Source organism: Schistocerca americana, chromosome 2, assembly GCF_021461395.2.
Source record: "Schistocerca americana isolate TAMUIC-IGC-003095 chromosome 2, iqSchAmer2.1, whole genome shotgun sequence".
In the NCBI taxonomy this organism is placed as follows: Eukaryota; Metazoa; Arthropoda; class Insecta; order Orthoptera; family Acrididae; genus Schistocerca; species Schistocerca americana.
In genome coordinates this window covers 1,104,980,030-1,105,000,632 of record NC_060120.1, presented here as the reverse complement: position 1 = coordinate 1,105,000,632, position 20,603 = coordinate 1,104,980,030, and the positions used below count along the sequence as shown (strand labels likewise).

Here is a 20,603-nt window from a genome sequence, read left to right as displayed (position 1 = left end):
GCACAGACAGAGCGCAACTTCAGTATAAGATACCGAGAGCACATGAGAATTAGCGAAAATAATCCCTCTACAGTTTCCAATCAGTTAAAGAACGATAACCACATTGCAAAACGAATGAAGGTAGGTATCAAAATTTTACACATATTACCAAAGGTTTAACAATGAACACACGAAGAGACAGATTTCTGCATACACACGGTACAATACCCTGAATGATATTTTAAATGAACAAACGGATTTAAAACAAACATTTCATACAAAATGCTATTGAATTCCTAAACAAAGATAGTCTACAGACATAAAGAGCTAAATAAAGTACAACTAAACACCAACCACAATGTATGTCTGTGATAGAAACTTTGTTCATATAGCACCTTTGGCCAATTGTCTCAACTGTCAATTTGTAAAAGCTGACAATAAAACTTCAAATTATAAAAAATAACAAGAAATGACGATTAACACCATGAGCAAACTACAAAACAGCTTACAGCATAAGAGTCCTAAATCTACACCACATTGTAATGCAATAGAGAGTGACAGAGACCACTGGTGATACATTGACGTAATACAAAATTTATATATCTGAAAATACGATCAACCAACATTAAACTAAAACAGAAAAAAATTACATAACGTCTGTAGATGGTCTGAAGATGACTATTTAGCAGAAAAGGATACATCACCATATATACATCATTAAACTGCTACAGCAGTAATCTAAATTTTATTGTGTAATCTTCGTCTTCTTCGCGGATGGATCACTTAGGACCACGCGTAATCAACATTTGTTGGCCTTCCTTTTCGCCCAGTATTCCTTCACACGCAACGAATGGGCTAGTTTTCGTTGTGCAGACCACGTATGTCGGTTGGTTTCTCTCCCTCCTTCTTATCATGTAATATTTAAATTGACAGTGTTATTACACGTGAGTAATAATTTAGGTCGAATGAATGTGTGTGAATGCTGTTGTGGAATGTAAATCTCTGAAAAGATGGACATACAGGGAGTGTAAAATCTGTTCTCAGTTAAATTCCATGCTGGAGGATACTAAATCATTAACTATACTTATGTCAACATTCCAATTACCGTATGAAGAAAATATTTTTTTCTCTCTCTTTCGCTTTCGATTTCAAAATTGTGCACACAATAATACAGTACTCCCACCGCGTGTTCTTAAAATATTTTCGTAGTACTACGGCATTAGGGTTCGATATGGTCTCACCAGCCGTATTACAGACAATGTTGGTCTCTCTCGTTTGTACTGGCTCCTGGTTCTATTTCTACAAGGTTGTTCCGCAAGTCATCGTACAGTGTATGACCCTCGTACAGAGGATTTCAGGACACTGCTTCTCTCACCTGGCAGAGTTCTCGCTTGCCGAAATCTTCGTTTTGGATATTCTCCAATTTTAGCTTAATGGTAATCATGCGAGAAATGTGTTGCAGTAAGCCATGTGTTTTTCGGCGTATTTTAGAACTTGCACTCTGGAGTTTTGTAAGGATTTCCGTGATGCCCATCGTATTTCCTGTTACAGTTGTTGAGGCTTTTCGCAGCCACTTCTTGACACACAAGTTGCCTGTTGGCGCTAGGGATATTCTGACGGTGGCCGTTTAGTGATTTGTCTGACATCGCGGTGCTGGCGAAACGTCAGAAAGTTTTTTGATTGATATGTTGTGCACGAAATCGTCAAGACACTTTCTTTAGTTATATGGAGCCCACCAGCTTATGCATCTTACCGGGGCAGAACTTGTTACATGTATTTTGGTAGGTTATACTTCCAAGCCAAGCTTATGTTTAGTCAGGTGAAGTTCACCAGCCAACCGTTCGCGTCTTCTTTCCATCAATGTTTTCCGTCCTGCACGACGCTTTTTAGCGTTTCCGCCTCGTGGGCGTAATCTGAAGCTGAATGTCGGTTGGCCGCAAAATCTCTACACTCTCAGGTGTGAGCGGAGAAAGGAGGGTGGGGGTCGGTTGCCTTGGCGAGTTACCTTGTTCTCTTTTAGCAGCTTTGCAGAACTGTTTTGTCCGTAACGCCAGCGTGTAATCTGATGACTTACGTTTTTACTCGTTTTTTTTTTAATATAACTTCTTTGCTCATCAGGCTACCATTGTGTATTCGTTCCTTGGGGTGTGTTCCCACTGGTTGCTTAGAAAAGGAGCGTGGTGACAAGTGTATCGGGCCTGTCCTAAGTAATTGCGGGTCCTTTCGTCCGACGTGTGGTGGTTTCATATCAAATAACTTTAACTGCTTTTGTTCCCTTTTGGAGAACCGCTTTTCAGGCAAAACTCAGTTATTTGTTGTATTTTATTCAAACACTATCAAAAAATGTTTGTGGAATACCCATTTGAAGACTGTGTTCTCAGTACCCTCAAAAAGATTGTTATGTAACTTCAGTTGCTGATATGTTGTCTTGTTTCTCTTATTAGAATTTGTTGTAATTATTTCTACAGTAGTAACCAGTGGAACTCAAGATTTGTATGTTCTTGGAAATAGAATAAAATTTGTTATAAATTTAAATGTTCATACTTCATGTTCCCACGAAAGACTTTAGGAGAGCTGAGTGCAAGTATTTGAATTAACACTACAACCATTTGTTATTTGATCTTACTGAGAATTTGATAAATTGTTGATCGATTGTGAGCAACCGTTTTTAAGTAATTTTATTTAAAGTAACAGTTTTGTCTTAGTACGCCAATGACCTGTTGGCCTAATTAATAGAACTATTTTTATGGAAAGTGTTAGTAAAAATATTCGTACGAATGACGTTTAACCCCTATTTGGTCAGGCCCTTCCTCTCCCAGGCAACCTCACGCCGGCAGTGCGCACCAGCGTTAATTCCTGAGCGAAGAACATCGAACGTTCACGCCTCGTGCCGGCACCCGACGGTGCTTAAACACTGACGAGGTGTGTCGCTTCTGCCGCTAGCGCCATGCTCCTGGCATTCGATAGGTTACGAACGTCGGTCCCTACTGAAGGTGATTTGAGAGATACTGCCGCGCTATTGCCCGTACCCGGATGGTGTTGATGTTGACAGCCGCGAATCGTCAAGACTGTCGTTAGGCCTCTAAGACAGTGGCAGTGTGAGCGGAGGCGACGAATTATGTCACCTTAACGCCACCCTGTCGTCTCTATTATTATGACGTCAATGGGAGATTGGAGGGGGGAGGGGGAGGGGGGGTAACGTGCTGTGCCCACCAAAGAGTCGTCTTCCAGGTCACGTCCTTCGCTCACGAGCCACAGGAGAGAGGCCACCGGCGTGATATAGCGGCTACCGCGGAGGCTTCTGTCGTGGTTCCTCGCGGCTGCGGCGGTGTTACATCGTCCCCTCCATCTCCGAACGGATTTTCAGGTGAAGAGGAATCCGACGTCTCAGTTCCGGAAAAAGGAGCAGTGACGGTCGACGCCTCCCTAACAGGTGCGTCCACGACGCGGTAGAGATCAGTAGGATCGTGTGTCCTCAAGGGACAGTCGTCAGACGCCGCCCGTTGGCGTTTCTTGTGTTTTCGGCGCGAACGCTGCTTCTGGACCTGCGTCTCCCCGTCAGAAAGTATTAGTAGATCCGACTCCTCTGCGCCTTCGAGAGGAAAGCTTGGGCCGGCACGACTCTTGGATCAACATCCATCCGCTCATTGCTATCGGAGCCATCTCCCTGCAGCGGCAGTTGTTCGGAGCTATCTGTCGACTCCTTATGCAGCGACAGGGCGGTATGTGCCTCGCCAGTAAGATGTCCTCCTGTCTGCGGTGGTAACTTATTCCGATCCCCGCCACCGGTAGTCGTACGTGTCGGCACTTGAACATAAGTTAGTGGTAGAGTCGATGGAAGAAGATGATGATTGGTGGAATCTGGGGATCCGTCACTGCAAACAATCGGAGCGAACATGACTCTCCCGTCCACATCCTGAGCATGTGCGCGGCTCTCCGTCATATATGGCAATTTCATGACGAACGGCAATGTTTAAGTATGAAGGAATATGCTTCGTGAGTTCGAGCTTGACCTGTCTTTCTCCACTGAGTACGTTGCAAAAGTCTGCCACTTCTCAGCCATGTGGCTAGTGACACTCCTATACGGCTTTAGACGGAATCGGAGGGTACGTCAGAAGGTAGCTCGAAAACTCGGAGGGTTCCCATGCCTAAAGTCTGCACGTTCAACAGTAACAGAGCCGATATGTCCGTATGAGTGCCTGAACTGGAGCTTGCCGGCAGTGCCGGTGATCACCTTCGAGCACGCTTCTTTGTTGATCATCTTAACATTGACGACACTGGCCGTGATCGTAAAGTAAATACCAGCTATGACCTGTGGATCTAGATGTAGTTCATCACGCAAGAAGTTCGCTACTTCGTATGCTCAGCGTCATGTATATTTCGGCTTCGAACTTAATTTAATTGTGTTTTTCCTATGGGAGTGCGCCATGTTGCTCACTCTGTGAGCCCCATTACAAGAAACCGGAAATTGGCACCGACCTGGCATATCACATCAGGAAGAAAAATGAAGAATATCGGGATTGAACTACACCGAGCTTACTGACGAACAAACAGAGTGCAGTGGTTACCCACCCAAAATGGTCGAATCAGGATTCCCCAGGGGAGACTAATCCCCAGACCTTAGATGGTAGCAAGACACCTGCAAAGGAAACTACTGTTAAACATCCTGAGGCACCACCAGGCTGCAATACGGACGATGTTCCCGAGTTACCAGCAGGCAGCGTCATGCTAGCTGACGAGGACACAAACCAAAACTACCCAACATTAAACGACCAATGTCAAGAAGGGCAATTCAAGAAGTTCACCTAAGCAAAAGACACGGCCCCTTGGAATACAAAGGCAGGAAGAGAGGCAGGAATTAGGCAGGAAAAGGATGCGCACGAAAGAAATCCTTAACAAATATCAGACAAAGGAACAGGCTGTGGCTGATGTGATGAGGGTAATGACTCCCATTCAGAATGATGACATCAGTAGGGACTTAAACAATCACATGAACACAACCGTGTTAGCATCTTCCATGTCAATTCCGGTTTTGAGCGTGCTTTAGCTGGAAGATACTGAACAATAGTAAACGTTTATATGTAGACTTACAAACTGGCTACAGTAAATGTCTCCCGGATGTTCGCAGAAAACATACAATGTTTGAAAGATTACGCCATGTTACAAGATATTGTAACAACTAAAGTAGCGGACAGAACAGGCTATGAAGCTATCGTCAACATCAGAAATAAAGAATGAACAACAGTTTTATTTAAATATGGTGTCGCATTTCAATCTCAATTCATTTTAGAGACGGGTAGGGGTGTAACAGTCCAACTTCATGACCTAATTTTAATTAACAGCCGGATTCCAACCTAATATGGTGGATGGATCCGAAACAATTATACCATACATAGCTGAAAATTAATGAAAAATTATTAAGACGAAATCTGCGGCTAGCATGAAAAACAAAGAAGTGGTTGCAACAAAAATTGAGAATGTTGTACCTGAAGCAAACCCGTCAACTAAATAGTTATTGACGGAAAAGCAGAATCTGAAAACCGCACGTACCGCTCCATAAAAATGGTTCAAATGGCTCTGAGCACTATGGGACTTAACTTCTGAGGTTATCAGTCCCCTACAACTTACAACTACTTAAGCCTAACTAACCTAAGGACATCACACACATCCATGTCCGAGACAGGATTCGAACCTGCGACCGTAGCGGTCGCGGGGTTCCAGACTGTAGCGCCTAGAACCGCTCGGCCACTCTGGCCGGCCTTACCGCTCTATACGCAACCACGAACAGACCGGAGAACGCGGTAAGTACTGTTTGCAGGTTCAGTTTTTCCGTCAGCAGCTATTTACTTGACGACTTTGGTTCAGTTAGAACATCCCTCTATTATGTTGCAACTACTTTTTCATGCTAGCTGCAAATTTGGTCTTAATACTTTTTCATTATTTTCAGTTTACCAATGGATCACTATTGTATATTTTGCTTAGGAAGCATCCACCATATTGGATTGGAATCCGGCTGCCTTTCCGATGACATACCGCCTATTAGCGGTGTGTTGCTCTGACGGACAACGAATGTTGGAGACAAAGTCCTGAGCTTTTCAGTTCTAATGCTTTAGTTGTGTGAGTACAAATACTTTAATATTCTCACGTAAACGGTTTTAACAGCTTCAAGTCCTTTTCTTAATCTTAAAATAATTTTAGAAAATTACCATCACAGTGGATATGTCGGAGATCTTCTTCTGGATTTATTGTTATACAGATGTTCACCGGAAGATGGGGCTTTTAATGCCACAGAACCGGTAGTGATCTATAAATAAAGAACTAAATTCAGCTGAAGTGGTTTATTAATACCGAAGACATACATTTATTACTTACTTACAGGGTGAGGCATAATATCGAGAGATTTAAAAATAACGCGCGAATCAAGCTGCGCCGGAGAGAGGTGGAGGGGATAGCGTCAGTTACGTTTGGAGCGAAATAGCATTTGGTCATAATGGAGCACTGGACCCCACAGAATCGTGCGTTCGCTGTCAAAGCAGTTTATCAAAACGGTAGTTGGTAGCAGCTAGCATCACGTACTTTCCGCAACCACTTCAAATGTTAATCGGAATCGGCCGGTGCCATGCGATTAAAAAGTGGGTTGACAACTTTGAGGAGACAGCGCCAACAACAAAGAAGGAAACTTGGAGACCAAAAACTGTGCGCACACCTGAAAACATCGAACGTGTAAGAATCGCCATTGAGAGAAGCCCTTGTCGCTCAGCTCGTCAGCACATCGCTACACTTAGGATTTCCAACAGAACGGTACGAAGAATTTTACACCAAGCTTTGCACTTTCACCCCTACAAAATGCAAATGGTTCAGACACTTAATGAAACAGATTATGTGAGCCGAAGCCGGGTCTGCTCAGAATTTTTGGACATGATTAATCAACACGAGGACATTGTCAACCATTTATGGACGAGTGATAAAGCTCACTTACATATCTCTGGTTATGTGAACAAGCAAAACTTTCGATTCTGGAGTGACGTTAATCCAGAGAACTGCATCAGCAACCATTGCACTCCTCAAAAGTTACTGTGTGGTACGCCATGTCTTCAAAAAACAAAAAAAAAAAACAAAAAAAGTTCAAATGGCTCTAAGCACTATGGGACTTAACATCTGAGGTCATCAGTCCCCTATAACTCAGAACTACTTAAAGCTAACTAACCTAAGGACATCACACACATCCAAGCCCGAGGCAGGATTCGAACCTCCGACCGTAGCGTTCGCGCGGTTCCAGACTGAAGCGCCTAGGACCGCTCGTCCACACCGGCCGGCCACGCCATGTCTTCATTAGGGATCATAGGGCCATACTTTTTTGAAGATGGTCTTGGCAGTGCTGTAACAGTGACTTCGCAGAGATACGCAGACATGTTGGAAAAGTTTTTTACTCCACAAGTTGCACACTACAAAGCAAACGATGAGACGTTTTTCTAGCAGGACGGAGCAACCTCCCACATTGCTCGAGTAAACTTGAATATAGTCAATCGTTTGTTTCCAAATCATGTGCTCTCCCGAAATAGCGATCCTCTCGTTCACCGGACCTCAGAACGTGTGGCTTTTTCTTGTAGGGTTATCTGAAAAGCAATGTTTACCAAGATAACACTCCTCGAACAATTGAAGCCCTGAAAGAGAGGATCCGACATGAAGTTGTTCAAATCCCACAGGCAGCGGTGCGCAGTGTGATAAGTCACTTCAAAGTCCGGCTGGAGGGATGTGTGCGACTGAACGGAAGCCATGTTACAGGAGTTGTCTTCAAAAAATGACCGATGTTTTACTATGGCAGAAAATGTTTTTCCACGTATTTTAAGAATATGAAATTAAAAAAATTTATGACAAGTGTTTTTACTTAGCAGCCTTTAAAAATAGCTCTTTATTATGCCTCACACTGTATTCCACTAATTTTCACTCCTAATTGAAGTGGTTAATTAATAATTCATGCTTCTATAGGATGGTTTAAGCAGAGCGCCGGTTTTGACATATCAAAGTAATAAGCTTATTTTTTCAAAAGAGACAAACAAAATATGTTCATCTAGTCTCCCAGTTTCATGTACGAAAAATATAAGGCATATGACATTCTCTACCGTGGTGGCATGCAAGAACTCTGTCCATGAAACTCAATACGACTGCACGAGAAGTGTCCACATCCATTTCGTTGTCAGCTCATAAATTTTCCTCCTCCAAGTCGTGCATGTTTCGGGGTTCATTGCCACACACCACTGACTTAAGATAATCCCCCAGAAAAAAGTCACAAGGATTTAAGTCGCGTAACATCTGTGGCCACTGATGATCGGCATTGCGCGATAAGAGGCGATCCGGGAACTGCTCATGGAGCAACTGAATTCTTTCGCGGGAATTATGGCAGGCGGCACAATTTTGCTGAAACCACAACTCTTCAATGTCCGTTCCGTCCAAATGAGCCCACGAAAACTCCCCGATCATCATACGGTGACGATCTCCATCGACTATCAAAGCTTGTCCTGCCTCATCTTCAAAAGCATGAGGGCCGTGGACGCCGCCCCACCAAATACCGCACCAAACTGTCACAGGTTGTGGACGCGTTCCCCTTTCTCGGATCATACACGGATTTTCTGGCCCCCAGATGCGGCAAGTCCGCTTATTCACAAAACCATTTAAGCGGAAGCGTGCTTCATCATTGAACATGATTTTGTTTGCGAAGCCGTCGTGCACGTGTTGTCCTCTCAGTACCCAGTCACCAAACAGTCGTCTCTTCTGGTGATCCGTCATTTTCAGCTGCGGGGTCAACTGAACTTTGTAGAGGTGGTAATGGAGACCATTCTGGAGAATTCGCCGTACTGCAGAAGAGCTAGAGACCAATTGTTGGGTACGGGGGCGAATTGATTTCATTGGGAGTACAGCCACACTGTCACGAACAACCGCAACTTTCTGCTAACTTCGGCCAGAGCGACGACGCCGAGGACTTTTAACGTTTACTGCTGAACTCGTCTGAAAGAACTTTTTCATAAGCCTGTCAACTGTTGATTCATTCGGTGCCTGCATAACCTTTTTCCGTTCTGTTAAAAAGTTTTCACGATTAGCACTCGTTGAGTTCAAGTGAACAGCTCCACGGTTAGACACCAAATACGAGAAATTCAAACAGTCAACAATCGGAATATTTCTGGACATAACAATGAATCAAAACAATGTCACCAGCCGACAAACAAAGATTTACCATATATTTACTAAGATGGCATCTGTTCTTTCGGACATGTTAGAATGACATGTTAGAATGAAATTACAATGAAATGAACACTCTTAGCTGCTTACAGGCGTTGACATACGTCAACGGGGACAGATGAAAATGTGTGCCCCTACCGGGACTCGAACCCGGGATCTCCTGCTTATGTGGCAGACGCTCTATCCATCTTTCTTTTCTTTTCTTTTTTTTTTTTTAATCTCAATTTGTTCGCGTTTGTTCGTTGCATCTGCTCGGGGCGAACGTCGTAAGACACCCGTTTAAGTTCGTCGTTGATCGATTAACTCAGTTTTTTTTTATTACAGAGGGCAGCTAACCCTCTGACCGAACACGCTGAGCTACCGTGCCGGCGTCCATCTGAGTCACCGAAGACACAGAGGATAGCACGACTGCAGGGATTTATCTCTGGCACGCCTCCCGCGAAACCCACATTCTCAACGTATTGTCCCACACTACATTCGTAGTGCCCCCGCCCATTATACTCATTACTCGTGGCGCGTTGCCGATTCCCGTAAGAGTTCGGACACCGTTTGTGCATTCGCACAGAAGAAGAAGATGGTCAAGTGGCCGGTGAGCCTTAACTTACGACAATCGGCATCTCTCCCCGTTGACGCATGTCAACGCTTGTAAGCAGCTAAGGGTGTTCATTTCATTGTAAAGATATACCAGCTGATTCAAAACAGGCGCTCTTTTTGAATCACCGTTTGTAAGGGCTTAAGGCAACAGTGAATGACCGAACGTCTTGCGATCAGACGGGTCATATTGAAATCTAAGGATATTAATATCTAAGGTCACGTGCTGGCCATGTGACGGTTAGGCAGCAACGAGTTGCTGCCGACTGTGGACAAATTTCGCGTGACTGTTGGCCGAGCGGCAGTGCAGCGCAGCTCGTGGGTGAGGGCTTACCTGGACGCGGTGCTCCTCGGAGGTGAGCGGCGCGCCGTCGCGGAACCAGGAGAGCGCGGGCAGCGGGGAGCCGGCGGCCTCGCACTCCGCAGACCAGGGCGCGCCCGGCCGCAGCGCCGCCTGCTGCCACGTCGCCACCAGCACCGGCGCCGCGTCTGCAAAGCGCCAGCCGGCTCTCTTGTCACTCCCCCTGTCGCGCTCTCTTCCCGCAGCGCACACTTCAACCGGCTCTCGTTATAAGCTGTCAGGATCACAATACCGTTCGCACGCAAAATCTCCGCGCAGCCGCGAGCCTAGCGTATCTCGCCTTGCGAGGCGCGTAAGGTTGGTAGCACTTTCGAGTCTCGCCCTCACGTGTTCCGCGGACGTGCCGTGATACGATGCTTCGTAATACTTCATAATTTTACCAACTGATGGCCGACTTATGCAGTAACGCGCACGCATCGTTTTACGCTCTTACAAGCGTCTGAGTTAACTTAAATAGAGCATGGTCGAAGGGGACAAAGGAAAGATAAACAGAGAAGCCAGTCACATATAAAGGAGGTATTACATTTAATCTTGCTCGACATTTTCTCATGAAGCGCCCAAAAAAGTCTTTATCTGCCAAACGAAACATAATTTGTTGTATTCATAGACTGAAAACTAGGGCTACCAACGAAATGCAATTTTATGTTCCTTTTAAAATTTAATCCAAAATAGAATGAGTATGTTTACCACTGTCACAAAGTCTATATACCTACGTTAAGTAATTATTCAGAAGTTTTCTTGTAGATTTTATTTTTGTTGAGACTAATAACCCTCCAGATTCAAAACGTTAACTGTCACCTGCAGTCATTGGTACGATTTCAGGTAAAATCTCTCTTTCAGTGTTATTAAGAAACCTTTTATTTTCTTGTTGGCTGTGCGTGCCAGCCAGCCTATTCGTTTTTATCTTTAATATTCATTTGTCTGCAAGCGCTGCCAACGGTAGGCTACCCGTAGACGCGAAGTTTAACTGCACAAATAGTCACGGGTAATGATGTCAGCACTGTAGGAAGCAGCTGACTCTGCCTTCCCCTCGCCCCTCACCTCCCCAACCCCTCGTAAGCCTATCGTTCCCCACAAACACCGCGCGATTCGTCGACAGGCAGTAGAGGGAGGACTGAAGTGATGGGAGAATGAGTGACGTAGCGCCGATGTAGTGGGAGAGGGAGAGGGGAAGAGAGTGAGTGAACTGTAAAAAAGTGTGGAGTGTGCTGTCTGTGATGAGTTTGAAGTACCAGTTCATTGAAACTGAGTGGTTAGTTCGCACTTCACTGGAGTGAAGCGTTCATTTGAACGACTCATTCACGAGCTCCCCATCACTAGTGGCGATGGTCCAACATGGGTTTGCACCAAACCGAGTTAACCGAGCTGGAAGTTTACGTAAATCGAGTTGTGACGAAAAAAACTGCGATATCGATCAACTCTGCTCTCTTTCGCATCTGTGCAGATTACTTTTTTCTGGAAATTGCCTTAAACGATTAATTATGTCATTTTATGCAATTAACATGCTTTTTTTCCACTCGAATTTCAGTATTCTTCTATCCAAACGGAAACGAAATTCAAATAATTTGAAAGCCCGCTAAAACGCTCCATTCGAGAAATGCGGTGCCTGTGACGTGACTGGCTGGTTCGCTACTCCTAATGTCATAATGATAATTGACAGTGATGTTTTGGAATTTACGCTTCGCTGTCCAAATACATCTATGGAAGCTCTTAAAAAGTTCCAGAATTATCATTATGACATTAGGAGTAGCGAAGCAGCCAGTCACGTCACAGGCACCGCATTACTCGAATGGAGCGTTTTAGTGGGCTTTCAGATTATTTGAATTTCGATTCCGTTTTGATAGAAGACTACTGAAGTTTGGAAGGTAGGAGACGAGATACTGGCAGAAGTAAAGCTGTGAGGACCGGGCGAGAGTCGTGCTTCGGTAGCTCAGATGGTAGAGCACTTGCCCGCGAAAGGCAAAGGTCCTGAGTTCGAGTTTCAGTCGGGCACAAAGTTTTAATCTGCCAGAAAGTTTCCTAAAAAGTTGTTTTCGAGTGTTCCAGATCATGAGAATACGCCTAAAATGTGGTTGCACTCTACGCCCAAGTTCAATAACTTAAAAATGTGTTGCACTGTGAAGTTAATGTCAACTTACCACCAAGATATGCTCTCGCACTGTTACAACGAAGGAAAGCATCATCAACGAAACTGAACTCCTAGTGAAAATTGTCTTTTAGCCAACTGCATCTCAGTTATTTGGTAGCTCAGTTGTTAAAGCGATGGACCGCCGAATTTTATAAGATGATGTCGAACGATCGCTCTTTCGAATATAACCCGAAAGAACATTTTAACTTATTTGTAAAACGACTCGACATTCCTCTCATATGAAAATCAAATCACAGTTACAAAACTTCACCACACCGATCAGAAACAGATTTGCTGTTTACATGCACTTACATTTGCAATCGCTGTTCACTCACGTCACGTTCAAAAACATATTTTCTAGTTAATGTGACCATATACTTTTTATTTTTTACAAACACAATTTTCTCTCTTTTGCTGTCCAGCTGGGATACTTATTGTTTAAACTTTTGCAGACGCATCATCTTACATAAACTTGAAGTAAGTCCGCTTCAGACGCTAACGTTAGTTTACACTCACAAACATCGTAGCCCCTATGTTTGCGTCACCTGCATGTTACATCTCTCCGTGTAACCTCATCGCCGTACACCTCGTTGTACTGTGAACGTGTGGCGACGTCTTCACCACTAGCAATGCTGTCCAAAAAGGTGATTGTTTGTTGGCAAAGAAAATGCATTTATCCTCTATTGTCCATTTCTCAGGCTAAGATTAATGTGTAGTTACATATAATACATCCCATAATCGAAATAACTGCTAGAATCAGTTCTTGATGACGCTGTTTTCGTTTAACGAGTAACACTTTTAAAAATATATGACCCTTCCAATATTCGAACATAAGACCTGTTATACTTTTATTTTTTGTGGGAATCGAACCGTCGTCTAACAGACATGCGTCTTACGTAGCTCGAACGCTAACCACTTTTTTAAAATGTTTTTTATATGACCACTTTGAGTAGGGGCCTGTGTCGCCCAGCACATCCAAGTGTGTCTTCTCGTCGAGTGGGCGTACATTCCGTTATCGGTTCTGGTCAGTTCGGGTGGGTTCAGATTAGTTTTCAGCTTCTCATGGCTTGGACGTTCCATCTGCGAGGCGGATCATTAAAGGTCCGCCCTAATAAATTGGAGAAGTTTTGCTGATAGTGTGGGTTGCGTTTTGGGACGCAGTGTCGTTCGTTGAGATAACTCCAATATCCTAGCGCTGACTTATGGCCAGAATCAAAAAGATAACGGGTCGTGTGGCCACAGATCCAGTTCACAGAGTGAGTTTTTGTGGTGGGCTAAAATGTCCCCTCCGGGAATGAAAGTGTGTCGACGTCGATCTGAGCTGGTGTTTGGCGTGTGTACGCCGCGCTAGTGTCCAGACGTCGGACGCTGGACCACAGTGGAACCGGTGGTCGTCTGTGTCGTCCACTCCATAGCGAGTGCCGAGGGGCGAGACGGTTAGATGGACGTAGTCGATATCGGTTAAATTGTTTGCCATTCACTGTGATACACCACGCTGATTGGACGCCAGATTCGCGAAAGTGGGCGTGGACCGCTTTCCATGTGTGCCGTCACACATACTGGGGATAGTTAATTTCGATGAGGTTATGCGGGCAGCACTGTTTTAACACTTGGAAAACTGTTTTCGCCTGAAAAAAAAGTGGAAGTGATAAAAACCGGTAGAGATAACTGAAGTCCAGAAAAAAACGTCAGATATGATAAAAGTGGGATGGGATGGTCGATACCAAAAATGGGGCGGACAAAGAGACCGGCGCAAAGTCTCGGAATAGGAGTCTAATGAGGCGCTGCGCTCAACGATGCCAGAGTTTGAGTGTATACATCAGTTGGAAACTACTGCGAAAGCAAAGAGAGCTCCACTCCAAGTTTAAACGCAGCCAAAACCTCTCAGACAAACAGAAGCTAAACGATGTCAAAGTTAGCGTAAGGAGGGCTATGCGTGAAGCGTTCATTGAATTCGAAAGTAAAATTCTATGTACCGACTTGACAGAAAATCCTAGGAAGTTCTGGTCTTACGTTAAATCAGTAAGTGGCTCGAAACAGCATATCCAGACACTACGGGATGATGATGGCACTGAAACAGAGGATGACACGCGTAAAGCTGAAATACTAAACACCTTTTTCCAAAGCTGTTTCACAGAGGAAGACCGCACTGCAGTTCCTTTTCTAAATCCTCGCACAAACGAAAAAATGGCTGACATCGAAATAAGTGTCCAAGGAATAGAAAAGCAACTGGAATCACTCAATAGAGGAAAGTCCACTGGACCTGACGGGATACCAATTCGATTCTACACAGAGTACGCGAAAGAACTTGCCCCCCTTCTAACATCCGTGTACCGCAAGTCTCTAGAGGAACGAAGGGTTCCAAATGATTGGAAAAGAGCACAGATAGTCCCAGTCTTCAAGAAGGGTCGTCGAGCAGATGCGCAAAACTATAGACCTATATCTCTTACGTCGATCTCTTGTAGAATTTTAGAACATGTTTTTTGCTCGCGTATCATGTCATTTCTGGAAACCCAGAATCTACTATGTAGGAATCAACATGGATTCCGGAAACAGCGATCGTGTGAGACCCAACTCGCCTTATTTGTTCATGAGACCCAGAAAATATTACATACAGGCTCCCAGGTAGATGCTATTTTTCTTGACTTCCGGAAGGCGTTCGATACAGTTCCGCACTGTCGCCTGATAAACAAAGTAAGAGCCTACGGAATATCAGACCAGCTGTGTGGCTGGATCGAAGAGTTTTTAGCAAACAGAACACAGCATGTTGTTATCAATGGAGAGACGTCTACAGACGTTAAAGTAACCTCTGGCGTGCCACAGGGGAGTGTTATGGGACCATTGCTTTTCACAATATATATAAATGACTTAGTAGATAGTGTCGGAAGTTCCATGCGGCTTTTCGCGGATGATGCTGTAGTATACAGAGAAGTTGCTGCATTAGAAAATTGTAGCGAAATACAGGAAGATCTGCAGCGGATAGGCACTTGGTGCAGGGAGTGGCAACTGACCCTTAACATAGACAAATGTAATGTATTGCGAATACATAGAAAGAAGGATCCTTTATTGTATGATTATATGATAGCGGAACAAACACTGGTAGCAGTTACTTCTGTAAAATATCTGGGAGTATGCGTACGGAACGATTTGAAGTGGAATGATCATATAAAACTAATTGTTGGTAAGGCGGGTACCAGGTTGAGATTCATTGGGAGAGTGCTTAGAAAATGTAGTCCATCAACAAAGGAGGTGGCTTACAAAACACTCGTTCGACCTATACTTGAGTATTGCTCATCAGTGTGGGATCCGTACCAGGTCGGGTTGACGGAGGAGATAGAGAAGATCCAAAGAAGAGCGGCGCGTTTCGTCACTGGGTTATTTGGTAACCGTGATAGCGTTACGGAGATGTTTAATAAACTCAAGTGGCAGACTCTGCAAGAGAGGCGCTCTGCATCGCGGTGTAGCTTGCTCGCCAGGTTTCGAGAGGGTGCGTTTCTGGATGAGGTATCGAATATATTGCTTCCCCCTACTTATACCTCCCGAGGAGATCACGAATGTAAAATTAGAGAGATTAGAGCGCGCACGGAGGCTTTCAGACAGTCGTTCTTCCCGCGAACCATACGCGACTGGAACAGGAAAGGGAGGTAATGACAGTGGCACGTAAAGTGCCCTCCGCCACACACCGTTGGGTGGCTTGCGGAGTATCAATGTAGATGTAGATGTAGATGTAGATGGATGCGCTATCCATTGCGCCACCGAACGCCTGATGTAAATAGTAGCTCTGCTGAGTGCGTTCAATAGAGGGAATCGGCACTAAGTTTTGCCAAGAATAATTTTGTTGTACTTTGGGACGTAGCTCATGACGTAGTCGACAATCTAGTTGTAAGGACCCGTTTCCAGAAGTTCTACAATTCCTTAGTTTTGAGTAAGATTCATGCAGCCAGCAGGGAAAAACAGTCCAGAGACAACATATCGCCGCTCTAAAAGTGCGGAGCATAAATGCATCAACTTTCGCTAGGCTTCCACTATCAGCGTTGTCGATATTCCTTTCTATTGCTATTTAAAAGTTGTAATTGCATTTTCCACCACTAAATAGAAGAACTGTTTGCAGAAAACGTGCGTAAAAACCGCGGAAGTTTGGCTAACGCTCCTATAACACGCCTATAGCTTCGTGTCACTCTTAGTCTGTGACATACCAGAGCATCAGCCAATAACAGAACATTTTCGATCACTTGACCACATCTTGATATTTAATGATTTTTAAGTTTTAATTACACAAAAATAATCGATATTTTGTAAGAATAATGACCATAAATCCTATTTAAATGTTATAAGCAATTTAAATGCTATAAGCAATCCGCACCGTATTTTTAACATAGGAAAACAGTCTATTCAGTTCAGTTAACCAACCCGAACCTTATCAACCGGCATTATGTATGTGGTAACATAATGGCGCAAGTTTTGAACTTTCGCCTAGAGACTTTGTCGATAGAATTGTAGAAAACACGAAACATGCTGTATAGATTTTGAGGGCTACCGTGCGGTCGTAAGTTAGGCAAATGCCTGTTCACGACCATGACTACCAGCTGCCTTAAAGGCAACAATTTGGTGTCTATTGTTTTGAAAATAGACTTGTGAACCAAGCGACACTTGCTATACAGATTTTAAAAGCCTTCAGAAGATCTTCAGATATCCAAATGGAGCGCCCCGAGCGTAAATGGATATCGTGGTATATGTAAGCCTGTATATATTTTTATTTAATTTATTGTGAACAGAGAGAGACTCGTGAGACACTCGGAATTTACTGGTTAAAAATGGTTCAAATGGCTTCGAGTACTATGGGACTTCACAGCTGAGGTCATCAGTCTGCTAGAACTTAGAACTACTAAAACCTAACTAACCTAAGGACATCACACACAACCATGCCCGAGTCAGGATTCAAACCTGCGACCGTAGCAGTCGCGCGGTTCCGGACTGAAGCGCCTAGAACCGCTCGGCCACCGCGGCCAGCGGAGTTTACTATATCCTCCTCATGAGGATGAATGGGTGAACGTTTACGCTTAGCTATTACTTCTGACAATTATTTAGGCCCTCAAAATCTTACACCATACATTTATGGACTGCCATGAGGTGCTTCGTCTGCATTTGACAATTTGTAAATTTCAAACCCAAAAGACCCAATATTGCGGCCTGTAACGTAATACAAATGACATTTTGGTTTCTGCATTAGTTGCACTTTTGCCTCTATCAGATCTGCTGATTTCCATGCTGTTATGAAAACAAACAGCACCAGATGCTTCTCCTTGAGGGCTTAAAATTTTTTATTTATCACCAGTTTCGATTTTTACCGGCATGACATATAACTCCAGATACATGTAAAAGTAAGAAAATGCTCATTTAACTATGTTTATACGAATACGGAAGTTTTAATGTGATGCAAACGGGATGAGCCATGCTGATTTTTAATTGAAGTAGTGTTAACTGAAGATGGACTTTTACAGCTCCGAGTTGGTTTTAAACAAACAAAACACCTGATGCTGTTTATTTTCTTAAAAATATATTTTCTAAACGACAGACAAACAAACAAGCAAATGTAATTCGAGCCGTCCCATCGATAGCTGCGCCTGCTGCGCATCGCTTGAACGCATCTCGACTCAGTAAAATCCAACTCGGGTTGACTTGAAATGGCCTCATCCCGATTTAACACTGTCTGGTAACTCGGACTGACCCATATCTGGTCTGTTGTGTTACTTTCTGCTTCTTTTGTAAGCTGACTGTAGGTAGAATGCTTACACTGTAGAGAGATCGCTTTTAGCGGAAGAGGTTTTCCGTGGAGGAGGAAACGTTACGGAGGTTGTGAGGTGGCAATTTAGACTCAGTTTTCTTGCTATGAGGTGTCCATATCGTGGCACTGTACGTGATTTGATTCGCAAGTTCCAGGCAACGGATTCCGCTTATGATGCACCACCAACTGGTAGGTCCAATATTTTAGCGCAACGGAAGCTCGACGACATTTCGGACATCGTGTTGCGAAGTCCAGCAAAATCAGTGAAGAGTTTATCGCAAGGGACTACAGTCTGTCGCAACTGGGGCTGTATCAGTTTAAAATTACTGTAATGCAACAATTACCAACAGCGTATTGTGAATGGTTTCAGCGATTCATTGACCGACATGGAGTTGGTGTTTTAGATCGAACCTTTTTCACTGATGAGGCCACATTAATTCCCAAAATTCACGAACATGATCATCATAAAATCCACATGCCGTAAGAGAAGCGGCATAGCACTCAGAGAAACTCGGAGTTTGCTTTGGCATAATGCGAGCGCGAGTTATAGAGCTGATATTTTTGGATACCGCCGATCTTTTTCGATACTACAGTCACTTCCGATGTCTCTTGTTCGCAGATAATTTTTCCATTTATTAGCCTGCTGAATAAAAATGAGATCAATCATTCATTTTTACACGGAGACACCGCTACTGCTCATACGGCACACCAGTCCCTACGACTTTTAGATGAAATCTTTGGAGACAGAGTAATGACGAAAGGTCTCTGGCCCCCGCGATCACCGTATGTGTCTCCGCCCGACTATGTCCTTTGCGGTGCCGCTAAAACCTATGTGCACCAAAATAACCAGAGACAATAGATGAACTGAAGATGGCGATATAGGATTATGTGCATTCGATTACACTGGAAACACTGATAGGGGTATTCACAAATAGATGTAAACACGTTAAAATACGCCTTCAAGAAAGAGGAAGATATCTCCAGCACCTACTGTGATATTGGTGAGAACAGTGTATTTGATTGAAATTATCTTAACTGTAATGATGTTGAATCCCTTCTCCCAGCATTACTGCAGCCACTAGCAATGAATGCCAGCCCCTAGCTAATGCAGCGACGGACGTGCTACCGAACTTACGCGTCCCGCAAGGCGAAATAACGTTGACATCAGCTGTGCGGAGAGACTTTGCTGATGCAATGTACTATTCACTCCAACCAAATATTCATTACGGCATTAAAATGATAAAGTATGTCTTCATTAATTTCGCTGTGGAAATGGCACCTGGCACAATACAGTATAGTTCTCTCATGCAGGTTATTCATTGTTGTTGTTGTTGTGGTCTTCAGTCCTGAGACTGGTTTGATGCAGCACTCCATGCTACTCTATCCTGTGAAAGCTTCTTCATCTCCCAGTACCTACTGCAACCTACATCCTTCTGAATCTGCTTAGTGTATTCATCTCTTGGTCTCCCCCTACGATTTTTACCCTCCACGCTGCCCTCCAATACTATATTGGTGATCCCTTCATGCCTCAGAACATGTCCTACCAACCGATCCCTTCTTCTAGTCAAGTTGTGCCACAAACTTCTCCCCAATCCTATTCAATACTTCCTCATTATTTATGTGATCTACCCATCTAATCTTCAGCATTCTTCTGTAGCACCACATTTCGAAAGCTTCTATTCTCTTCTTGTCCATACTATTTACCGTCCATGTTTCACTTCCATACATGGCTACACTCCATACAAATACTTTCAGAAATGACTTCGTGACACTTAAATCTATACCTGATGCTAACAAATTTCTCTCCTTCAGAAACACTTTCCTTGCCATTGCCAGTCTACATTTTATATCCTCTCTACTTCGACCATCATCAGTTATTTTGTTCCCCAAATAGCAAAACTCCTTTACTACTTTAAGTGTCTCATTTCCTAATCTAATTCCCTCAGCATCACCCGACTTAATTCGACTACATTCCATTATCCTTGTTTGCTTTTGTTGATGTTCATCTTATATCCTCCCTTCAAGACACCATCCATTACGTTCAACTGCTCTTCCAAGTCCTTTGCTGTCTCTGACAGAATTACAATGTCATCGGCGAACCTCAAAGTTGTTTATTTCTTCTCCATGGATTTTAATACCTACTCCGAATTTTTCTTTTGTTTCCTTTACTGCTTGCTCAATATACACACTGAATAACATCGGGGAGAGGCTACAACCCTGTCTCACTCCCTTCCCAACCACTACTTCCCTTTCATGTCCCTCGACTCTTATAACTGCAATCTGGTTTCTGTACAAATTGTAAATAGCCTTTCGCTCCCTGTATTTTACCCCTGCCACCTTTAGAATTTGAAAGAGAGTATTCCAGTCAACATTGTCAAAAGCTTTCTCTAAGTCTACAAATGCTAGAAACGTAGGTTTGCCTTTCCTTAATCTTTCTTCTAAGATAAGTTGTAAAGTCGGTATTGCCTCACGTGTTCCAGTATTTCTACGGAATCCAAACTGATCTTCCCTGAGGTCGGCTT

At 43.8% G+C, this 20,603-nt stretch overlaps 1 protein-coding gene across 1 annotated transcript in view; it reads right to left on the bottom strand.

The window, feature by feature from the left end:
- The window catches only part of LOC124594704 (Down syndrome cell adhesion molecule-like protein Dscam2), a 160,156-nt gene that overhangs the window by 72,625 nt on the left and 66,928 nt on the right, over positions 1–20,603 (bottom strand). Inside the window, exon 5 of the mRNA XM_047133072.1 lies at positions 10,142–10,296. Coding sequence (XP_046989028.1) covers positions 10,142–10,296 — 155 coding nt within the window. The remainder of the gene's footprint in view (positions 1–10,141; positions 10,297–20,603) is intronic.